This window comes from Carettochelys insculpta, chromosome 3, assembly GCF_033958435.1.
Source record: "Carettochelys insculpta isolate YL-2023 chromosome 3, ASM3395843v1, whole genome shotgun sequence".
NCBI classification, from domain to species: domain Eukaryota; kingdom Metazoa; phylum Chordata; order Testudines; family Carettochelyidae; genus Carettochelys; species Carettochelys insculpta.
In genome coordinates this window covers 87,692,935-87,712,983 of record NC_134139.1, presented here as the reverse complement: position 1 = coordinate 87,712,983, position 20,049 = coordinate 87,692,935, and the positions used below count along the sequence as shown (strand labels likewise).

At 43.1% G+C, this 20,049-nt stretch overlaps 1 protein-coding gene across 4 annotated transcripts in view; it reads left to right on the top strand.

Annotated features, from left to right (window-relative positions):
- The window catches only part of MAP3K4 (mitogen-activated protein kinase kinase kinase 4), a 106,450-nt gene that overhangs the window by 30,822 nt on the left and 55,579 nt on the right, over positions 1-20,049 (top strand). For all 4 annotated transcript variants that reach the window (XM_074990281.1, XM_074990279.1, XM_074990280.1 and 1 more), the window contains exon 4: positions 12,628-12,870. In XM_074990281.1, coding sequence (XP_074846382.1) covers positions 12,628-12,870 — 243 coding nt within the window. The remainder of the gene's footprint in view (positions 1-12,627; positions 12,871-20,049) is intronic.

Sequence of the window (20,049 nt, the reverse complement as noted above, 5' to 3'; positions counted from 1 at the left end):
GACTTAATACATTTGTTAGTCTTTAAGGTACTACAGGACTATTTGTTACTTGTGACACAACAGCCTAACATGGCTACCCCTCTGAGACTTAATACTGGAATAATCCATTGGTAATTTATGAAATGTGTTGTTATACCTTTATATTTTGGAACAAAAATAACGTTTCTTACCATGAGCTCAATAATCAGAGCATAAAAATAAGTTTTAGACAGTTATGTATTTAGTTATATACTAGTAGCCAGATTTCTATTCGTCCATGGTGCATGCAGCCATCAGGGGCTTTTCTTGCCGCCACAGTCTCCTGGCCTGTGATGGGGTGTGTGTGGTATAGTAGTGCCCTCCTTCCCCTGTCTGGTGATCTGGTGTTGCCACCCATTCTCCCTCCGTCCCCCTGCCAGTCACCTGAGGCATGAAACTAGTGGAGCAAGCAGCTTGTAAGTTTCCCACCTTCTCGGAGGGGGTGGGGCTCAGGCTCTGGTCACAGCACCTCAAGCTCTGGCTGTGGGGCTTCAGGTTTCAGTCCTGTGCTGTCTAATCCACCCTCCTCCCGTGGCTATTGCCTCCCCTGAACCCCCATCCAGGGATTTATTTGTCCCCAGAATTGCTAGGGCTGAATAAATCTGCCATGAAAAAATGTTTGTATGTTTCTTAATGTCATCTTTCACAACAGACTTGCTAAGTAGCAATAAATAAATGATTTGACAGGGCTGTGGGCCTATTTGGTTGGTTTTCGCTGAGTTAATTAAGTATTTTAGGAAAAAGTGTGAGAGTGCCACCATCAAGAGATGGTGACAGCACTCTGTGGTAAGCAAAAATATTGTCCTAAAACCCTTGATTTGGTGGCAGGACTGCTACTTCTGGGATCCAGGGATCCTTCTGCATTTTAATCCCAGCTCTAATAGGGATTTTCTCTTTTGTTCTTGGACAGGTTACTGGATCCTCTTGGTTCTGTTTCCCTGATTGGAAAAGGGTGACATTATGTACCTCCAAGGGTTTGTGGTGGTGCGTTTTTTTGAGGATTGATAAATTCAGGTGTATCACATGATGGTGTGAAGAACCATGCTAGTACTTTTGTTGATGTGATTAAATCTTTTTATTCTTCTTCGAGTGTCCCCGTGGGTGCTCCACATTAGGTGTCGGGCTCGCCCGGCGCCGCAGATCGGATATTCCAAGCAGTTTCTGCCGGACCGCGCATGCGCCGGTGCGCGCTGCTCCCTTGCGCGCTCCTGGCCACGTGCGCAATCCGGTCCCCGCCAGTTCCTCTTAACCGCCGTCGGCTGCAGACGGAATCCGACTAGGCTACGGCCAAGTTAGCGTATTCAATGGTTTTTAGCTGTTTTTCTTTAAAGTTTTCAAGTTCCTTGGTGGTAGAGTCGTCGCAACAAAGATCAAAGACATCTCAATTCAAGACAGGGGGAACAGACAAAGATGCCAAAAAGCTAGAGCTGTTCGGCAGAAAGGTCTACTCCTCCTCCACACTACTGTTGCGAATGGCAAATTACGCAGCGTATCTAGCGAACCACAATTTCGACAACTACACTAGGTTAACCTCCCTCATGGACTCGCTTCCAGAGGACAAGAAACCGGTGCTCAAGCCCATCGTGCAAGAAGGCTACGCGGCCTCGAGGACGGGAGTTCAGATCGCCCTGGATGTTGCGGACACAGCAGCACGGTCCACAGCTACGGCAGTGGTGATGCGAAGGGAGTCCTGGCTCCAGACTTCGGGTATACCGAGGGATCTGCAGGCAAAGATCGTCGATCTTCCCTTCGACACGCAGAAGCTGTTTGCTGAATCTACTGACCCGGTCCTTCATTCCAGTAAAGATTCAAGAGCCACACTTAGGACCCTGGGGATTTACACCCCTCCATACAGAAAGAAAAAGTACTACCCTCAACAAAGACGGTACCAGTACCAGCCACAGCGTCCCCAGTACCACAGGGGTTACGAGCAAGGGCGACATCAACAGCACCAGCAGTACAGAACTCCCAGGCGACGTTCCCAACAGAGCCGTGCGTCCTCGGGGCAGGGCCAAAGGCCACAAGTTTGACACACAGATCCAGGGCTGCGCCATCACTACCATTGCATGAGGTCATCCGAAGCTGTTATTCCACCATCGCCTTCCACCATTCTACGACCAGTGGCAAAGGATCACCACAGACAAATGGGTGCCGGAGATCATAGCCACGGGGTACGCGATCCCCTTCCAGTCGCTCCCACCGCCACGACCTCCACCCAGGCCCCACCTGCAGGAGGCCTCCCACGTAGCGAGGCTCAAGCAGGAGGTAGACCATCTCATGCTCATAGGGGCAGTGGAAAGAGTGCCAGAGCAACTGCAAGGGAAAGGGTTCTAGTCGAGGTACTTCCTCATGGAGAAAAAGACAGGAGGCTGGAGGCCCATCTTAGATCTTCGAGGCCTCAACCAGTACCTGTGCAAGCAACGCTTTCGGATGATCACAATCGCCTCCATCCTTACGGCACTGGACGATGGAGATTGGTTCGCAGCCCTCGACTTACAAGACGCGTCTTTTCACATAACTATCCATCTGGCTCACCGACGATTCCTCCGGTTCATGGTAGGCAAAGAACATTTTCAATACAACGTCCTACCGTTTGGCCTCTCCTCGGCCCCCAGAGTCTTCACCAAGACGTTGGCAGTGGTGTCAGCCTACCTGCACAGACAGGGGGTATTTGTATTCCTGTATCTGGACGACTGCCTACTCAAAGGGGCCTCGAAGGAAGAGGTACTATGCGTGATACACGTCACAGCAGGCACGTTCTCTTCGCTCGGCCTGGTTATTAGTCTGGCAAAATCAAAGATAGACCACACACAGGACATAAAGTTCACAGGGGCACGCATAAATTCTATTACAGAAAGAGTGTATCTACCAGAGACACGCTTTCAGGCCATCGGCTCCCTCGTGCAAGTCATCACCTTCAGCCCTACGGTGCTGGTTCTGACGTGCTTACAGCTGCTGGGCCACATGGCAGCAGCGACGTTCGTAGTACAGAACGCCAGGTTACACATGCGCTGCATGCAGCACTGGCTGGCGAGCGTATACAAACCGGCAGCACACACCGTTCACAGGGTGGTGTCGCCCACGACAGAGGTGCGCAAATCCCTGCAATGGTGGGTAAACCCCAACAACATGCCAACAGGGGTACCCTTCCACCAACCACAAATATCGGTTTTTCTTACTACAGATGCCTCCCACATAGGGTGGGGAGCACACATGGGCGAAGAGGTGACGCAAGGACTGTGGTCCTCCACGGAACAGTCACTGCACATAAATATACTGGAGCTCAGAGCAGTGTTCAACGCCTGCAGACACTTTCGAGACCATATACAAGGCAAAGTAGTCGGGATCAGTGCAGACAATACCTCCACCATGTTTTATATAAATCGGCAAGGAGGAGCTCGGTCCCGTGCCTTATGTGTGGAAGCAGTCCGGTTGTGGAACTGGTGCATGGCCAACAATATAACCTTGAAAGTCTCGTACTTACCAGGTGCTCACAATGTGAAGGCAGACCAGCTGAGCAGGCGTTTCGCACTCACGCACGAGTGGCAGATCCGTCCCGATCTGCTACGACCGATTTTCCATGCATGGGGCTTTCCCCAGATAGACCTGTTTGCCACTCAACACAACAAGAAGTGCCCACAATTCTGCTCCAGGGCAGGACTGGGATGGGGGTCCCTGGGGGACGCATTCGCGATCTCCTGGAGGGGCCCCCTGCTTTATGCTTTTCCTCCCACAGTGCTGATCCACAAAGTCTTGCAGAAAGCCACGAGGGAAGGAGCCCGAATGATCCTGATAGTCCCAACGTGGGATCGACAGCAATGGTTCCCCCCTACTCCTGCGCATGTCGGACCGTCCACCGATGCCCCTTCCGGTGGCGCCGGATCTGCTCACGCAAGCCCAGGGGTCCATAGTGCATCCGCACCCCCAAGGCCTGCGACTACAAGCGTGGTTAATCCATGGCTCAGCTCCCTAGAGAGCACATGTACGGAGGAAGTGCAACAAGTCCTAGAAAGTAGCAGGAGGACTTCCACCAGGAAGACCTACAAGCAGAAATGGACTCGCTTCACGGCATGGTGTTCTACCAAACAGCTAGCCCCCCTTTCGGTGCCTATACCTGTAATATTAGAGTATTTACTGGACCTCAAAAGAGGAGGACTCTCACTATCCTCGTTAAAGGTCCACCTTGCCGCCATTTCGGCGTTCAGACGCGAAGAGGAAGGGCACACGGTGTTCGCCCATCCCATGGTTACCAGGTTCCTCAAAGGGTTGGTAAACCTATACCCCCCTCGGAAACCGCTTCCACCTTCGTGGAGTTTGGACCTGGTGCTTAATGCGCTAACGGGACCACCGTTCGAGCCTTTAGCCACGGTTTCCCTCCACCTCCTTACGATAAAGACGACCTTCCTTCTCGCAATCACATTAGCTCGCAGGGTGAGCGAGCTTGCGGCAGTTATGGCAATGCCACCCTGTACAGTATTTTCCAAGGAGGCGGTAACCATACGGCTGCATCCAGCCTTTGTTCCTAAAGTTTCTTCTAAGTTTCATATTAACGAACCTATTGTTTTACCCTTGTTTTATCCAAAGCCTCATAACGCTAACAAAGAGGCGCGCCTACACCTCCTGGACGTGAGGAGAGTGCTAGCCTTCTATATAGACAGGACCCAGTCCTTCCGGAAAACGGATAGACTCCTAGTCTCTCTCGCTCCCAAATCGAAACGAGGTCTCTCTTCGCAGAGAATCTCGAAGCACATCGTATCCTGCATAAAAATGTGCTACGAACTCAAAAAGACTCCTTTACTGGCCACAACCAGGGCTCATTCCACTAGGGTGGTGGCGGCATCAACAGCCTTTTTCAAGGGCGTTGCGCCAAAAGACATTTGCAGAGCGGCGACCTGGTTATCCTATGACACCTTCGCCAAGCACTACGCCCTTCACAGGGTATTCCAAGGGGATACCCAGCTCTCGACAGCGGTCCTCTCGGGGACAAGCTGTACATGATCCGATTACCCACCTCCTATCTTGGGTTACTGCTGGGTAATCACCTAATGTGGAGCACCCACGGGGACACTCGAAGAAGAAAGAAAGGTTACTCACCGTAGTAACGGTGGTTCTTCGAGATGTGTCCCCATGGGTGCTCCACTACCCGCCCATCCTCCCCGCTTCGGATCTCTGTTTAGTGTTTTGCAGGAGCATCCGAGGCGGTTGGTCAAGGAACTGGCGGGGACCGGATCGCGCACGTGGCCAGGAGCGCGCAAGGGAGCAGCGCACACCGGCGCATGCGCGGTCCGGCAGAAACTGCTTGGAAGATCCGATCTGCAGCGCCGGGCGAGCCCGACACCTAACGTGGAGCACCCACGGGGACACATCTCGAAGAACCACTGTTACTACGGTGAGTAACCTTTCTTTCTCCACAGAAAATAAATTGAAACAGTGGGCTACAGCTGCAGCCATCTTCAAACTGATTTTGTATGACAGCATGTCTGCATTTCTGAAGCGTATACAGGTGCAAAAAGAGCAAGAAATCCTGTGGCACCTTAGAGACTAACAGATATTTTGGAGCATAAGCTTTTGTGGGCAAAGACCTGCTTCGGCAGATGCATGAGTGCAGGGGTTTTCAGAGAAGGATTTAAAGAGGGAGTCTCAGTCAAGGAGAGGGCCAGAGGTGACAAGGTCTATTCAGTCACGGTGGATGTGGCCTATTAGTGGCAGTTAATGTGGATGATGAACCACATCCACCCAGACTCAATAGACCTTGTGAGCTCTGGCCTTTCTCTTGACTGAGCCTCCCTCTTTAAATCCCCCTCTGGAAAACTACCCCCACACCCCCAGCTCATGCATCTGATGAAGCAGGTCTTTGACCGTGAAAACTTATGCTCCAAAATATCTGTTAGTCTATAAGGTGCCACAAGACTTCTTGTTGTTTTTGAAGATACAGGCTAACACAGCTACCTCTCTGATAAGTGCAGAAAGAGTGTTCACATTCTTGCTGATGTGTGTTGGCCATTCTGTATTAATAAACAAATGGGTACATTCACATTTTATAGGAAGAAATAGGAAGTACGAAAGTTTGGCACAATATGTGGAGTAGAATACTTTTAAACATGAATAGGAATGAAAAATAATTCCAAGGTTTGAAGGAAAGTCTTCACATTTTTTTCCTATGTATCTATTCAAGTAAAGCTTTCTGCCTTTCTAGAGCAATGGTTCTCAGACTACAGCCTGTAAACTACCGGTAGTTTGCAGAACCCTTGCTGGCTGAGCCCCACGTTTAAATATTCTGAGACTTAAGCAGAGGAGTACTTTTAAGACCCACTAATCCTTTCTCTCTGTAGACAAGTTGAGAGCACTTTTACAACCACATAGCCCCAAGTGGAGTTCATTTTCATTAAGGTTTTCCATCATTTTGGACTATTGAAACAACATTTGTAAACTTCAGTGCTCTAAAAATAACAGGATATTGTCATGTTGGAAATCAACACTTGTCTGAAATGCTTTACCTACTATAGGAATAGATTGCTACTAACGAAAAGAATACGGCAAATATATTTTTCAGTTTGCTTGTTGTTTGCATTTGACAGTACTCTAAGTATAATCATTTTCACAGTTTCCCTTTGTAAGTCAGTGTCAGTCTACTTTGATGACAAAGCTTTTAGATTTCAAAAGAAAATAACTAATTTTTTAATTAAATTTGTTACTTAAATTCAGATGCTACTATTAAAAGGGTATACATCAATAGTCTATTAGAAACTGCAGTTTTTAAAAGGCCATTTCAGAACATTCAAGTTAACATTGATATAATTTCCTTTTTTGTTACTTTGGATATAGAACTCTAAGGTTCTGTTTATTGTAAACATAGTAACCCCCCGGTATGCACGTTAATGCAAGTAAAGTGTAAATTGAAAGTGCTACAGTCCCCAGCTGGGAGAAACTGCCACAGCAGCAGTCTGTCTCACTGATTAGGGCTGTCACTGTGACAGGTGAACTTCCATTTTTTTGTTTATCCTTTTATTAGATTCCTGTAAAAGAAGTAATCATGACAATTCACTGATTTTTTTTTTTTTTTTTTTGGACTGAGAGGACAAAAGTAAAATTTAGAGTAGTGCACACTTTTATATATTGGATGTAAATTGGTAATAATATTGCCTTTTCAGTCTGAAGGCTTGTCCACACTGCAGAAAATTCGGAGTGTAGCTGGTGTGCACAAGCTGCTTTGTGCTGACTCCCCCATGGACACTTGTGTTGTACATTAGAAGGGCCTTTGTGCGCATTAGCTTATTACACTTCAAATGTGCATTAAGCTAATGACTGCAAAGGCATCCCTACTGTGTTGTAAGACTGTCTATGTGAAGAGCTAGTGCAAAGTAGCTAGTGTGCTTTAAATTAACATCCTAGTTTATTACACAATAATTTCCCCAGTAGACTAGCTCTTAGAGACAATGACAGCACTGCTAATTTTCAAGAAGACTATTAGAACAAAACTGTCCTATTTGTAGTACATTGTTTACAGAGAAGACTTGCAGAAGTCATTCTATTACATGTGTGTATTATGGATAACTTAAGAGTGATTCAGTGATTATGCAAATGTCTTCGCATTGTCCCCCCCACCACCTTCTGGAATATTACCTACTAAACAGTTGTATCTGTTATGGTGTACTTTTGTGGGTTGGTCGGGCTTATTGTAAAACAGAATGAGATTCATGCTTATAATAATGGAGTTCATTGGTGTTTCATGAGAAACCTGTTTGTTAGTGTTTTTTTTTTATATTTGCTGTGTGCTTAAGTATTTGTGTGTACATTTTACAAAATATGATGAAACTTTTACTTCAGTAGCTATTTAAAAATTTGCTTTAATTTAAAAATCCTGTTTGCTGAACTCTCCTATTTTGAAAACTAACCATTTACATAATTTAAACAACATATCTAAAAACTGAGGAAATCAAGTTTGAATAAAAATGTTTGAAATGTACGAAACTGAGGTTAGATATTCATCACACTGGTGCCCCAGTACTACCGTGAGTTCTATGCCTAATGAAGGCTTCATCTGTGTTAAAATCATGTAAGACCAGGGCCTTAAAGATTATGGTCATCATTTTTAAATCTCTATTTCAAAATTAAGGACCTTTGGATAAAATTTTCAAAAGTGCTTCAAGGTATGGCTACAAGGCAATTAAACTCTGCTGTTTGGCTGTGTCAGCCTACTTAGGCTTACAGGGCTCAGGCTGCAGGCTCTAAAATCTTCGGTGTTGACATCTGGGCTTGAGGCACCTTTTTTCCATTGTAAGGTCCCAAAGCATAGGCTCCAGCTTGAGCTCTGGCATCTATACTGCTGTTTTTTAGAGCTCCACAGCCTAGGCCCCTTGAGCTTGAGTCAGCTGACTGAAGCAAGACACCAGTATTTAACTGGTGTGTACTCCTTCCCCTGGTGGCTTAAGCCCTGCTTTCAATAAGAGGTGCTTTATACCCAGATTTTTAAAAGCAGTGCCTAACAACTATTGACTATGAAATTAAAGACGTGTTAATAACTTAGGCACCTTTGTAAAGTTTGGCCAGAAGACCACCTTTTGGGAGATAAACAAATGGCGTAATATTTCATAGCAGTGTTCCCTGTCAGCTGTGTGCTTGTGCAGCAACCCTGGAGAGATTCAAATGCAGCCCAGCTGATTAGCAGAGTGCCCAGGTCTTGCAGCATGTGTGTTTACTGATGGTGCAAATCCTCACATGCTTTGGTGTACATAGCAAAATTTATTCTGCATGTGGAAGGAGGAAGATGGAATGTTGTCTTAGAGGTGCTGGGAAAATGTCCAGAGAATGATTTATGGCTACACAGAACTTCTGAAAATCAAGCATATTATTTAAGTGGCTTGATAGGGGTTTAGGTGTCTAATAATAGGTGCCCAGTTTTTGGAAGCCTTGCTGTGTAATATTGCTATTGTTAACAAGTACATGTACATATCTCATAGAACTGGAAGGGACCTCAAGAGGTCATTGAGTCCAGTGCCCTGCCCTCTTGGTAGGACCACAGATCATCCCTGAAATATTTTTTGATCTATTTGCCTGAGACCCCTAAATGGCCTTCTCAAGGGTTGAACTCACAACCCTGGGTTTATCAGGGTTTACAGAAAAAGCACTAAACTCCGTATTCAAATTAGCTGTGTTCCATGTTCTATTAGGTTATTTTTGCTCCTAGTTCAGCTCTTAAAACACATTGGGTATGTTTGCACTAGGAACTAACTTTAAAGTTAACTTCGAAGTTAGGTACTATTTCGAAGTAGCCACCAGAGATTCTACACACATTTTCCCCATACTTTGCAGTTTGGAGCCCAGTTTCGAAGTCCTTACTCCATTCCCTGGAATGAAGTAGTGCCCTGTTCAAAGTTTAACTTTAAGTACGGTGTGCGTAAATGCTCAACTTTGAAATAAGCAACTTAGAAGTTGTTATTGTAATGTAGACACAGACATTGTTAGCAAAATTGGTTTTGAAAAACTGGATTTATATTAAAATGAAGATTTTAATCTTACGTTTGTACATGGGCAATAAAATTCCTCCTTACTACTTGTCATATGGCTTATTGCTAATGAAAAAGTCCCCTTTTAAGTCTTTCACTGCTATTCTTCTGGTTCCATTAAAAGCCCAGAAGATAGATTAATTTTAAGAAATTGAATTGGGTAAAAGGAAGATGCATTGATATTTCTTTTGGAAAGACCAATTATTATAGTAGCAGACCATTCTCAGGGATGCAGAGTAGTGTTGAAGTAATCCATTTTTATGAAATATTACAAATATATAAGCAGCTGTATTACATACTTTGTATCACATGTACATGCTGAGTAATACACCTTGGTCTCTTGATTATTGTCTCAGCAGAGACTGGGAGTTCTATGGAGACAGTGGGTTAAATCCTGATACCCAAACACCTTAACTTCAGTGGGTCCAGGATTTCATCCAGTGTGTTCCACTCCTTGGGTGGAGAAGGAGGGGTCTGTCTCTTTTAAAGCTACTGGTTTGCTTGAGAAACAGTTGATTGGCTGTAAAAGTGATTTCATCTGGCCAATCTGGAGAGGAAATGAGAGTGGTGAGTGAGACATAAACCTTGAAGGGGAAACTTGAAACTTCAGTTTGGAATGGATAGATTGTTGGAATAAAAATCTGTGTATATCTGTCTCTCTTTCTTCATATTGTTTTTAATGGCCTGCTGGAGATTCCCTGTAAGGAATCACTGTACTATCCTATTATGTGCACAGGAAGTAGTTTTACTCATTATAAAATGTTTATAATGCAAAGAAGCCCTCACCACTGCAGATTCAACCATACTTGTCTGGCATCCCTGGGACCTGTGTGGTTCTGGACCAGGGATTGTGCCGGTCGCAGGTTGGTCAGTTCTAACCCCCCGGCTGACCTCAGCCGCTGTTCCTGGGCTCCCTGCCTGTGGCTTCCCAACCTCCTTTCCCCTAGTGCAGGCTTCCCCACTGCCAGCTCCTGGCCTCAGCCACCCCTACCCTGCTGCAGCTGCCCACACGGCCCCAGCTGGGGCTTCCAGGTGCCATCTTCCTGTGCATCCCCAGCAATGAGCTGCCAGTTTACTAGCCTGGGCCGCTGTTCCCTGCTGCTGCTCCTGGCCCAGGCTCCCTGGCCTCTTCTAGTTCCCCCTTGCAGCCAGACCAACTGTGGCTGTCCTGCCCTGAGCTCCTGCTGCTGGTCTGGCTGGCCTCTCATCCTCCCAGCCCTGGAAGACTCTAGTCCTGCAGGATCTGTGGTCCTGCTGGATGATGGATATTGCCAGATGAGAGAGTGTTGGATTTGGGAGTTTTAACCTGTACGCCATTTTTGTCTTTAAGGTGAGGGTCAGATTCAAAGAACTTTCTATCACGTAATAGGTTAGCTCTGGTTAAAGTTTCTTTAAAATGTATGCCTGGCAATTAGCTTCGTGCCATTGCTAGAAAGAATAAACACACTATGTTTCTGCAAAAGTATTTGAGCTTGACAGATGCCACAGCTCAAAAACAAAAGTGTAAAAGCTGACTTTGTCAGGCAAAATAATTCTGAGCGACTGTTCTGGGGAATCAGAACTTGCATGATGCAGTAGGAACAAAATGTCAAAAATGTGGACGTGGGTGTAAAGGAATAAACAAGTTTTCTATCAGCTGGTGAGCCTAAAAATAGCATGTTTAAAGTTATTAATTTTCATGACGGCACTTCATCATTTGATCTACTTTCTAGTCTTACTCCATTTACCTTTTACGTTAATCTGCTACTGTGTGCCTCTGTCACTAAAGAAAAAGGAGAGAATCATTTATGACAGATGCGAATGACATCTCTTCATACATCAGTGGAAGATGTTCAACTATAATAATGTGAACAATATAAGAACTGCAAGAGAGTTTAATAAACCTTACAGAGTTTAGGAACAGATTTTGTCCTAGGATAATACATAACTCCTAGGAACTGTGCCGGAAATACATATTACATTTGGTTAGACTTGTAGCTTAGATAAAATCACTGAGAATGAACACAGTCAGTTTTAAATGTAAGTTTAATATGCTCAGTTCAAATACAGGTTGAACCTCTGTCTTCCAACAGCCTCGGGACCTGACCGGTGCTAGACAAGCAAATTTTCTGGACAACAGGAGGTCAATATTGTCTAGCACATTAGTTACACTTCCACTGCTTACTGGGCTCTTAGAAGACATTAATGGTAAATTACAGCTGAATAAAAGCACAGAACACTGACAACCAGGACCTTTGGTTGTAAACAAACTTTACAGGACCATGGGAAATTTGGCCACATCCATGACATGTGGTTGTCAGGCTAACTAACGTCGTGACGGATTACAGATGATGATAGATGAGAGTGTGCTGGGTTAAAGAGGTTCAACCTATATATTCTAGTTATACTTTGCATTTTTTATTACTTGTTTTAACTGCAAAATAACTTTAAGGAACATTGAAACTGACAAACCTCTGCAGAACATTTTCAAAGAGGCTTTTGTTTGGTTAGCTGAATGATGAGTCCTATTGCTTGTTTTGCACACTTTCCCCACTGTGCTACTTTTAATACAACAGTTGTAGGAAATACATTAATGCTGTCATATAAATATAACACAGCTTGACATAGCCCAGTATCACCTTGCTTTTCCAGAATTACTCCATTCATCTAAAAACATTTGAACATTTTTAAAAGAGCTTTAATCTTGAAATTACCTTTAAATATCCTAGGATCATCTGAATACCTGTTCCAGTATTGTGTTAGGTGTAAACCTTTTATTTCCTGTGGAATTCAGTTTTCTTTCTATGCAGAGAATCTTCTGCTTCATTTGACTGTTGAATAATTTTCTGATCTTAAAATAAATTACAAGATTGGATTGTTCACTCTCAAGTGTCCATGCCTGTTGTTAAATTATTTGTACCTAGTCTAGCAGCTTTAAGAGGACATTGGATTTTAGCTATTTTAAAAGGACATAAGTTGAAATAGTACCTGTGCAGACTTTCCAGTGAATCAGATCACAGTGGATTAATAGCCTAGCTATTACAAACCATCTTTTTTTTAATGCATGCAGTTTTTTAAAAAATTGATCTTTAAACTGGGATTATTTTTTTATTTTTTGTTTCAGTTTTCAGAATTCCCAGATCTCCTGTTGTGTTCAGATTATGTGCAGTTGTCAAATTCTTCACTTTCCTCAGAGCAAAAAGGCAGCATTGTATCAATGGAAGAACTGAAATCCATGGATTTACCATCTTTTGAACCTGCTTTCTTGGTCCTTTGCCGAGTACTTCTCAATGTTATCCATGAATGTCTCAAGTTAAGGTTGGAACAAAGGCCTGCTGGAGAACCATCTCTCTTGAGTATTAAGCAGGTTTGTTTCAAAAGTTTTTTTTATTAAAAGCTTTCTGTCCGTTAATTATGATGTTTTCTGTTTGTTTTGAAGCGAATTTGTTACAGAGATGACTTTTTATAATGCATCTCTTAAATTGACTCTAATTGCATATGAAAATAAGGTTTATGTAAGAAAGAGTTGGTCACTTATACCTCTGAGTTATATGGCCAAGAATCAAAATGTCTCATTAAAGAATTATTGGGCACTAAAGGGGACAGGTGACTGTAGCACACGGGTGAGTTATAAACACGGAGACCTGAGAGATGGGTAACAAAATTGGAAGGGCTGGGGGAGTGTGGGCTGTAATATCAGGGATTAGGAAGAGACAAGACAGAACTGGGGGGGGGGCAAAAATAAATTAGTATCTTAATTGTCTACATACGAGTGTAAGAAGTATGGTGAATAAGCACGAAGAACTTGAAATACTAGTGAATAAATAACTATGACATGGATGGTATCCCTGAGGCTTGGGATAATACGCATGGCGGGAACTAGAGGATCCCATTGCAGCTCCATTTGCAAGCAGAAATTGGGCCAAAAGAAAGTTGTAGACAGAAACTTGTTGTAATACACATCCAAAATTAATGTTCTGAGCCCCGTGCTGGCCGAGGGAGGGGCTCTGTTGGGAGCTGGGCCAGGCCCTGTGGTGGCCAGGAGAAGGACTGGGACCGATGGAGGAAGAGAGGGGAGCTCTGCTGTGGAGGGGTGGGCCCTCTGCTGGCTGGGAAGGAGCTGGGACTGGCACTGTGCATGCGAGTGGGGTCCACTGAGGGGCTGGGACTGGGATGGTGCGAGCGGGGGCACATTGGGGTCTGGGCTGGGGCTGGCACGGTGCAGTGGGTGGCTCTGTTTAGAAGCTGGGCTGGGTCCTGTGCTGGCAGGGGAAGAGGCTGAGGCTGGTAAATTGGGGTGTGTGTGTGGGGTCTCCGTTAGGGGTCTGGGGCCAGGCCCTGCGCTGGGTGAGGGAGGGGCTGGGGCTGGCATGGTGTGGTGGGTGGAGGAGTCCATTGAGGGACTGGGCATGGTGTGTGTGTGCATCTGTGTGTATCTGTCTGTCCCCATGGGGAGGCTGGGCCGGGCTGGGCCAGGCCGGGCCCTGTGCTGTCCAGGCAAAGGGCTGGGACTGGCATAGTACAGGGGCGGGGAGTAATTTAGAACCTTGCCCAAACAGACAGATGGACACAGCAGAAATAATATGTAAGATATTTATATAGAAGGGCACAGCTTGCACCAGCTGGTCAGGCAGGGCAGAAAAGGTAGGTGGAGTTGCCTTATATATTAAAATGTAGATACTTGGGTTGTGACTGAGATGACCATAGGAGAGAGATTTGTTGAGAATCTCTGGGAAAGGGTTAAAAAACAAGGGTGATGTCGTGGTAGGGATCTATTACAGACACTTAACTGGAAATAAGAGATGGATGAGGCTATTAAAAAAAATCCTCCAAAGACCAGCACTTGATGGTGATGTGTGGGGTCTTCAACTTTCCAGACATCTATTGGGAAAGTAACACTACAGGGCACAGGTTATCTGAAAAGATTTGGAATGCATTGGAGACGATTTTTTTTTATTTCAGAGGGTGGAGAAAGCCACAGGGTGAGGCTGTACTAGATTGGACCTTAACAAATATGAAGGAATTGGTTGAGAGTTTGAAAGTGGAAGGCAGCTTGGGTGAAGGGTGATCATGAAGTGATAAAGTTTATGATTCTAAGGAATGCGAGGAGTGAGAAAAGCAAAACAAAGACAATGGATTTCAAGGGGGTAGACTTCAGCAAATTCTGGGATTTGGGAGGTCAGGTCCTAGGGGAAGTGAGTCTTAGAGGACAAACAATTGAAGATAATCAGCAGTTTTTAAAGAGTCCTTATTAAGGGCATAAAACCAAACTATTCCACTGTGTAAGAAAGAAAGTATGGCAAGAGGTCACCGTGGCTAAACCAGGAGATCTTGAATGATCTAAAAATCAAAAAGGAGTCATACAAAAAGTGGAAACTAAGTCAATTTACAAAGGAAGAGTACAAACAAATAAGTATGTAGGGGGAAAATTAGAAAGATGAAGACATAAAATGAGTTCAGACTAGCTAGAGACATAAGGATGATTAGAAAAAGTTCTATGAATATATTAGAAACAAGAGAAAGACCAAAGACAGGGTAAGCCCCTTACTCAATGAAGAGGGAAAAGCAATAACAGAAAATGTGGAAATTAACATAAGAACAACCATACTAGGTTACACCAAAGATCCGTCTAGTCCAGTATCCTGTCTGCCGACAGTGTGGCCAATGCCAGATTCCCCAGGAGGAGTGAACAGAGCAGGGAATCATCAAGCAATCCCTCCTCTGTTAGAGGCACTTAGTGACTCCTAGACTAGTCATTGGATACCCACCATACTGAATGCTAGAGAATATGAAGTAGGTTCAGAAGTTAAAAAAAGGAAAGGAACAAATGAAAATTTACTTAGAAAAATTAGATGTCTTCAAGTCACAAGGGCTTGATAAATGCATCCACAAATAATCAAGGAACTGATTGAGGAGATATCTGAGCCATTAGTTAACTTTGAAAAGTCACAGAAGACTAGAAGAGTGCAAATATGATGCCCATCTATAAAAAGGGAAATGAAGATAACCCAAGAGTACACGGACCAGTCATCTTAAACTTCCATGCCGGGAAAGGTAATGAAGCAAATATTGAAGGAATCCATTATGAAATATCTGGAAGATAATAAGGTGACAATTAACTATCAGCATAGATTTGTAAAGAGCAGTTCAAGTCAAACCAGCCTGTTAGCTTTGTTTGATATGATAACAAGTCTTTTCGATAAAAGGGAAGCATTAGATGTGGTATATATAGACTTTAGTAAAGTATTTGATACAATCTCATACGACTTTCTTATAAATGAGTTATGGACATACAACCGAGATGGGGCTACTAGTGGGTGGATACTTAACTGGGTGAGTAATTGTTTTCAGGGAATAGTTATCAATGGAGGGGATAATTAGTGGGGTTCTGCAGCAATCAGCCTTGGGACCAATTCTGTTCAATACCTCCATCAACTATTTAGGTAATGGCATAGGGAATATGCTTATAAAGTTTGTAGGTGATACCAAGCTGGGAAGGATTGCAAGTGCTTTGGAGGATAGGATTATAATTCAAAATGACTTAGACGAACTGGAGAAATGCTCTGGGAAAAATAGTATGAAGTTCAATAAGAACAAATGCAGAGTTCTTCACTTAGGAAGGCACGATCAGTTTCACATATACAAAATGGGAAATATCCGTCTGGAAAGGAGTACTACAGCAAGTGATGTACAGGTACCTGAGAGTGGATATTTTGTCAGTACCTTAAATGCACATATATTATCTAAGTGTTCTTAAACCTGTTCTTTCCATATTCTGTCTTGCATTCTTTTCCTCTTCCTGTTAATATTAATTAGGTTAAGCATCTGGTCATAATTAAGCTTCATTATGAAAACTGAAGCAAAATAGGCATTAAACACCTCAGCCTTGTTGGTATTATCCATTATTATGTTGTTTAGTAGTGGACCCATACTTTCCTTTGCTTTTTTTCTTGTTTCTAAAGTATTTATAGACCCTCTTATTATTGCCTGTTCCCTCCCTTGCTAAGTTTATAGGATATGAATTGAGTCATTAGAAGCATACTACCCAGTAGACGTTCAGACCCTTCCAAATTCTGTAACAGGTAACTTTTTCCCCTCTCCAAACTATTCAGATAAAACCAGCGTGTGCAAGATGCCCTGATTGCTTTGATGTTTGACTTCAAGATTTGTTAGGTTTTGAGCCTTTCTCCTACACTTTCATTTTATAAATGACTTTTCTTGTCATAACTAATTTGGCCTTGCAAGTTGGAGATAGCTGGCCTCTCTAGTTAAGAGCATGTTAGTATTCCTTAAGTATAAGGCAGTTCTTGGAACAGTCTCTTTTTATTTATTCCAAATTCAGTTTATTCCATTTATATCAGCCAGGAAATTGCCCTACTGCCTTTGGTTATCTCTTAAAGTCTACAGAGGGAGAGAGTTTTGCCATGAGTTATATTGAGAATGTTTCTGTATTTTGTGGCCTGGAAGTGTGGTGGGTATCTGGAGGTGGAGAAAACTGTCTCTTCTCCCCTCTGGTATTTAAAGCTGCAGATATTCTCTCCTGACAGCATTCATAACCCACGCTTCGTACCATGACCCCTAGAGTTGGGTGAAATTTTCTGGATGAAGCTTTCTGTTACTGCAAAATGAATATTTAGATCAACTGAAACATTTTACAGATTCTTGGTGAATTTGCTGAATTGTTTTATCCAAACATGAAGAAGGAGAACATACTAAGCCCTTTGTTTGAATTATTGCATCATGTATGTTTTAAAATAGTTTAACACCACCAGCCGTTCTTCTCCATGAAGATACAAAATGAAACTTTTTTTTTCAAATCTTTCATGTCACCAAAAAAATATTGTTGTGGGTTCACACAACTCTAATGGCTACTGCTCTGGGTGAGAAGGAAAAGTTTAAAAGGAAGACTTATGTAATGTTGCCACCTGTTGGTCCTTTTGAGGCACACTAGGTTGTACAAGTCAAACTCTGCACCCTTATCAGAGAGTTCTGAGTTCTATCATTTTGTAAGAGCTTTTTCCTGCCTTCACTGGGTAGCCAGGGGGCTCTGCAAATTACAGTTTTTTTGGTTCAGATTATAGATTGATTGAGGGGGGCAAGAGGAGGATACCAGATCTGTAAATTGGGTTTCTAGGATGAAATATTTTGCAATCTGGAGCCATCCCAAGCTGTTTTAAATCAATCCATATGATTAACAGCTAGTTAGATACTTAATTTTTAAGAAATTGTCTATTCCCCATATATTTGCTCCTATTCAGTAAGTATTTGTCACAAACATGTTACGGACAAAGGAAGAATCTGTTTAAAGAAAGTCAAGTTTATTGCGGGTGGGGGGTGGGGGGTGGCTCAACGTTTGAAGCTAGTAATTGGGCACTTTGCCTAGAGAGTCTGAACACCTCAGGAAATTGGTTGGTCCAGTTTGTCAGAAGCTTGGTCATAGAAGCCTAACTTGCAGGTGAGCTCTTGAATTGTTGTGCATATTTTTCAGAGAAGCAGCATTGGCAACAACACTTTTCATCAATGCAGATTGCACCATATGGGACATCCCTTAGTATGTAGTTTAGATTAGGCCATGTTTTTGCAAGTGCTTGTTGCTTCGTTGTTTTGTATTCTTATCACTCTTACTGCTTGTTTAGCCCAGTTACAGCTTAAAAAAAACTTCTCTTTGTATTTAATTGTTTTGTTGTGGGATATGAATAGTTATTTATGCCAAGGTGGTAGTAAATATCTGGTTTAGGTTTTTGAATGAATAATTTATTTTAATTTTTAAATGAAATGTTGCTGGCATGTTAGCCCATAATATGGAATAGAAATTGTGTTTTTTGTTTATGTGTATTCAGAAAGAGACTTGCATATATGTACGTACTCTATCACTCTTCATAACTTTGATACATGTTATGGACAGGTGCAGTATTTCAGTGAACAGTACATACAGGGGCTGTACTGTTAACTTCTTTGAGGCATCTATAATATGGATACTTCACTGGTTTTATGTTTAAAAATTTGCATTATTGCAAAGTTCCACCAAATGGGAGTATGAGTTTATTATAGTACTGTCACACAAAAGTCTAAGGTAAAGTTTATAAACATTTCAATTCAGTGCTAATTTTTTATATAACTTTAAAAATCTATTTTACAAAAGGAATTAAATGTTAAACCTGTAAAATGTTGTATGTGCTACTGTGGAAACAGCTGTTGACAATTTTTAGAAAGGCCATTATAAAGTCATAAATGTGTTAACTGAGCTATTGAGAATTGTGAGCCATACTGTAAAGGTCATAATTTTAACAAATGGCCTATAGACCCTGTAGTAATCTTTATATTTTCAGATACAAATCTCCTAGAGCTGGAAGGGACCTGAAGAAGTCATCTAGTCCAGTCCCCTGTCCTCTTGGCAGGACCAAGCACCATCCATGGCATCTATTTGCCCCAATCCCTAAATGGCCTCCTCAAGGACTGAGTTCTCAACCATGAGTTTAGCAGGCTAATGGTCAAGCCACTGAGCTATCCCTCCCTTCTGTTAACCTATGCAGTTAGTTTCTTTTTACTTAAGTAAACTCCTATGCTACAGTCACTAATTTTGCACCAATTCTAGCTATTTTAGGAAAGTCCATTGCTTTCTTCAGGAGCAAAAATCAGCTGAGAAATTCTGTAACAACCCCTCAAACCTATGTAAAGGGGGTCAGCAGGAATGGTGAACATTATCCAATTTGCAAATAAAAGGCTTTCTCAGCTGGTCACTGAGCACCCACTATTACCACCACACCTACTTAAGATCTGTTGAGTATGGTATATGTCTTGTAAGTGAGGAATGATATACTGTTCCCTTGTACCTATCTAGTGAATAGATTGGCAGGGCGCATGTTGTTATGCGTGGATGGAAAGTTGGAAAAAAGCGGGGGGGGGGGGGGGGGTGCTTCTTTTTTAAAATGTGTGACATGCCACAGGTTTGGCTATTGCTTTTACCTGACTTTGCAATGTTTCAATAACCTTTGTGCAATCTAAACTAGTTGCATTTGGTGTACTTGTAGAATCCGAGCCAAACTATCCCTTCTCCAGAATATTTTTTTGGAACTATACCAGGTCTGTAGTACAAGAATAGTGTAGTTCACATAGGGTCATGTTTAGGCTATAATGGCACAGCTACCACACAGCAGCTCTGCCACTGTAGCACCACAGCGTAAACACTTCCTATGTCTGTGGAAGGAGTTTTCCCATCAGTGTAGTTAATCCATTTGCTAGGTTGAGAGAAGAATTCTTCAGTTGACCCAGCTGCATCTATTCTCAAGGTAGGCGGCACATGGTGCTCAGGGCACAGCATTTTTTGCAGTCTTGAGCGATGTAGCTAGGTTGACCTAATTTTTAAGTGTAGATCTGGCCTAAGAGGCAGTGTTTGTTTGTTTCAGTTCTTTGAGACAATGATTGTTTTTTTTTTCTGTTTGTTCTGGTGGCTTGTGGTCCATGGCTAGGCTGCATAGGCACTATATTAATACAAATAAAACAGGGTGAGACTTTTTGTATTTCTTGACTTTATTCTGTTAAGGCT